The sequence below is a fragment of the Protopterus annectens genome, chromosome 1.part2 (genome assembly GCF_019279795.1).
Source record: "Protopterus annectens isolate FY-2018-M chromosome 1.part2, PAN1.0, whole genome shotgun sequence".
Classification (NCBI taxonomy): domain Eukaryota; kingdom Metazoa; phylum Chordata; order Ceratodontiformes; family Protopteridae; genus Protopterus; species Protopterus annectens.
The window spans coordinates 915,005,333-915,009,201 of NC_056727.1; the positions used below are offsets into that span (position 1 = coordinate 915,005,333).

The following is a 3,869-nucleotide window of genomic DNA, read 5'->3' on the forward strand; positions in this document are numbered from 1 at the left end:
CGGCAGTTACCTTGACCACTGTTACAGAGGGTCATCACGAGTGCAGTGTTCCACTCAACAGCAATGAAAACAGCAACTAAACTTATGTTAAACAGTTTAGAGAGTAGGTCTGCACTGGGATGATTAACACTGTTAATTATGTACCCAGGTGTGTTGTCTGGTCCAGTGGAGAAAGAACTTTTGGTCTTATTAGCAATTTCAATAAATAATCTTTAGAGAAAATCTGGGGAGTAAGGGATTCAGACATCTCAGGGCTTTGGACAGAAGTCTTGAGAATGAAGTTGGCACTGCATTTGTTTGTAAGGATGCTGGCAATGTCTATTAGGTCAGACTAGGAGGCCTCATTATGAGTAAATTCAGAGCTATGTATTGTATTATTTCTTAGTTTCCTAACATAGTTCTAGATGTATAATTATCTTTGGCTACAGAGGCCAACCTAAGTTCATGGACCCTTTAATGGACCTGATAGTGTTTTTCTTTCATTTTTTTGTACTTTTAATTTTAATCATCATCCTCTACTCCATTTTTCTCATTTTCTACATGGGATTAAGGTGTCATGTCAACTATTGCCAGCATTCTCGATTCAATGCCGCTCTTTTGCCTTCTTCAACACTCATGCCTAACTGTTGCAGATCTTTTCTCACACAATCCATCCACTTGTTTGCTGGATGCCTTCCTTTCCTCTTGCTTTCTTCCTGGCTGTCCCAAATCTTCATCATATTCTCTTCTGCTTTTCTACACATGTGCATGAATCGTAATCTAGTCTCTTTGACCTTTTCTGCAATTGGAGCTACTTTGGCTTCTGTTATGTCCTCATTTCTTTATCCGTCCCACAGCATGCATCCTGCCACCCTTCTCAGGCACTTCATCTCCATCACCTCTAGCTTCCTCAACTGCTCTGCCTTTACTGTCCAGGTACATTAGTACTAGTCACACCACTGTTTTGCACACCTTACTTTTCTTCTTTGGAATTCTTCTATCATACACTACACCTGAGACCCTACCAGTTGGCTGCAGCCCCTCGATTCTAGCTTTGACCTCTTCATTCAGACTTTTCTTTTCAACCATCCCTCCCAAATACTTGATGTCAGTCTGTTCCACTATCTTCCCTTCTATCTCATTTGTGAGCTTCTTCTTCATTTTATCTGTATTCAGTTACATCCCATGTGCCCTCATTTTCGCATTCCATTCCCTTATCCTTTGTTGAAGTTCTTGCTCAAAGTCTGCGTGTAATGCCATTTCATCTGCATACAACAACTTTTGATCTCTTCACTCCAACCTGTTTGCTAATGTAGTCCATCACCAGTTTGAACAGCAGTGGGCTCAGAGCTGAACCCTGATACACACCCACTCCCAACTGGGTACCCCTTTGTGAGACCGAACACTGTTCTTACTTGAGTCATTGGGTCCTTGTATATAGCTCCCACTAATTCTACCAAGGTTTCTGGGATCTTGAACCACTGCAATACTGTCCAAATCAGCTTTCTTGGGACCTTGTCATATGCTTTCTTCAAATCTAGGAATGTCCAGTTGGGGTCTTTCTTCATCTCTAGCTTCTTCTCAATGGAAATAAATAAAAAAATATATATTTTTTCAATTTTTGTAATGCTTTGGAATTAAAAAGTCAAATCTGACAAAGGGATAATTAACTATAAAATTTAGCAAATAATTCTGAGAATTAGAAGGGGTGACATCAAGTTAAATGAAAAAGTAAATTGAAGAGTAAATATGGGAAAAAATTAGATGGTAGTGAGAAGTACAGTGGACATCTGACTAGGTTGGGATAAGGAAGAGAATCATAGAATAATTGAAGCATAAAGGAATTCTACAAATTATATATTTAAGTTTTTACAGGGAGTATCAATCATTACCAGATATTCATTTCATTTATATTTTCCATCGAAAACTTGTTTAACATATACTACACATGACACAGCCAAAACTGTTTCCAGAAGAATCATAATTTGTAAATGTTGGCCCACACGAATGTTGGTTATGGAATAAGTAAATAAAACTGCTGGGCCTCTCGCGCACTTCATCTATTTTTGTGATGATGGAGGTTTGGCTGAATCGGTGAAAGCTTAATCTATGAGATATCATTTATAATGTACAAGCGTCACCTGCTCTATGAAGCACTTGCAAATATAACTCTCAACTTTTTTCTTTGCTCAAGAATTAAGGACAAAGGTCTACAGTTATAAACAATTTTAAATATTGTTCTGATGCACTTAAAAAAGATAATAGAAACCAGGTTCACCACCAACATGTGGTTTTTTTTTTTTTAACCATTACCTGATTGTAATCCTTACTGATTTTCCCAGAAGATTAAACATGTTAAGACCTTGGCACAAAAATTCTGGACAAAACCAAAAAAAAAATAAAACGGAGGGGCAAAAGTCCAAACACAGGGGCATAGCTCTCAACCAGTCAGGGGCAAATCTCAACAGAATCAGACGCTTTAAAAATATTAGTGTTGAGCCACTGACAGAATAAAAGAATGTGAATTAATATACATTTTCTGAAGTATGCCAAGTGTATAATTATTTGTCATGATTTATTAAGTGTAATTTACCATCTTTTCTCCAAACGTCATTAATTTTAAGAGAGACCAAGCTAAAATTTGAATCAAAATCAGGAACACCCCTGAAAATCAGTACCAATGGCCAGGTATGTTCAGGGGCAGGTTTTAATATTGATCCTATAAACGTATACATTTGCCACAATGACAGGTATTAAATTATCACGTATTTCCTAAAGCATAGCTCTTAACAATTCTCAATAGAATTGGAGACACATTTACAAATAATCACGGACTCTTTAAAATATTAGCACTATTACCCTGAGACATTGATAGAATAAGAGAACGCGAGTTAATGTATAAAACTAAAGTCAATAACCTTAATTAGTGTCATTATTTAAGTGCAATTCGCAACATTTTCTCCCAACAGTCGCCAGGTTTTAAGAAGGGCAGACCTAAAACTTAAGTAAAAATCAGAGGCACTTCAGGTGCGTATGTCTTGAAAGATGAGAAGCGTACAACTCACATGTCTATCATCATTTTATTTGTGATTTCAGTTCTCAGTGATTTTCCGGGGAAAAAAGCATGTTATAAAGAACGCACCAAAATTCTAGACAGTTGAGATGTATGTTTACCTGAGACTAGGCAAAAAATAAGTGGGGAAACTTAGGAACAAGTTAATGGCTGTGTTTGCAAGAACAGCTGTAAATAACGTTCTTACACTGTTACCAATGGAGTTCAGCCCGTTTACAATTACTACCAAAAATGAACAATTCTATCGTTCCAAAACGCAGTGAATTCTAAACTATTCGAACTACCCTCGCAGACGAGCTTCGCCCCACAATGCATCGCGACAGGCAGCCTTTGAAAAAGCGGCGCGGCTCATTCAAGATGGCGGAGCTCGATCAGCTGCCTGATGAGAGTAAGTAACTTGAGCCTTTCCTTTTCCTAATGTTTTTAGAAAGCCGGTTCTGTTGGAAAACGTTCATAGGGGATTATTAACATCCGTATCATTTTGCTTTGGTGTTAGTCATTAAGATTCGTTTTCCTTGTTTTGACACGATCTATATCTTTGCTTTTACTATCTTCTTGTTTTCTGTGGTTTGTTTACCTTGACATGAGTGTCATACCCGTAGAAAATCACTAGAAGTCTTGCATATGTCTGTATTGTTATTTTTCTTGAATACACTTTTCCTGTGAATGTACGTATTTTTCTTATCACCTAATTACTTGGAGGAAGATTAACAGCTGACCCTGGTTTGGATCTTTTTGTTTACCTGTCACAGGTCTTCCACTGCCAGTGTAAACAGTGTTTGCTCAAATACTTCATAGCGCTGAAATTTGGAACTCC

General features: G+C 37.6%; 1 protein-coding gene across 1 annotated transcript in view; it reads left to right on the plus strand.

Annotated features, from left to right (window-relative positions):
• The first annotated feature begins 3,316 nt into the window (after nt 1-3,316).
• LIN9 (lin-9 DREAM MuvB core complex component) overlaps nt 3,317-3,869 on the plus strand; it is a 2,964,607-nt gene continuing 2,964,054 nt past the window's right edge. The window contains exon 1 of the mRNA XM_044059638.1: nt 3,317-3,440. Within this exon, the coding sequence (XP_043915573.1) occupies nt 3,362-3,440 (79 nt within the window). The 5' untranslated portion in view covers nt 3,317-3,361. The remainder of the gene's footprint in view (nt 3,441-3,869) is intronic.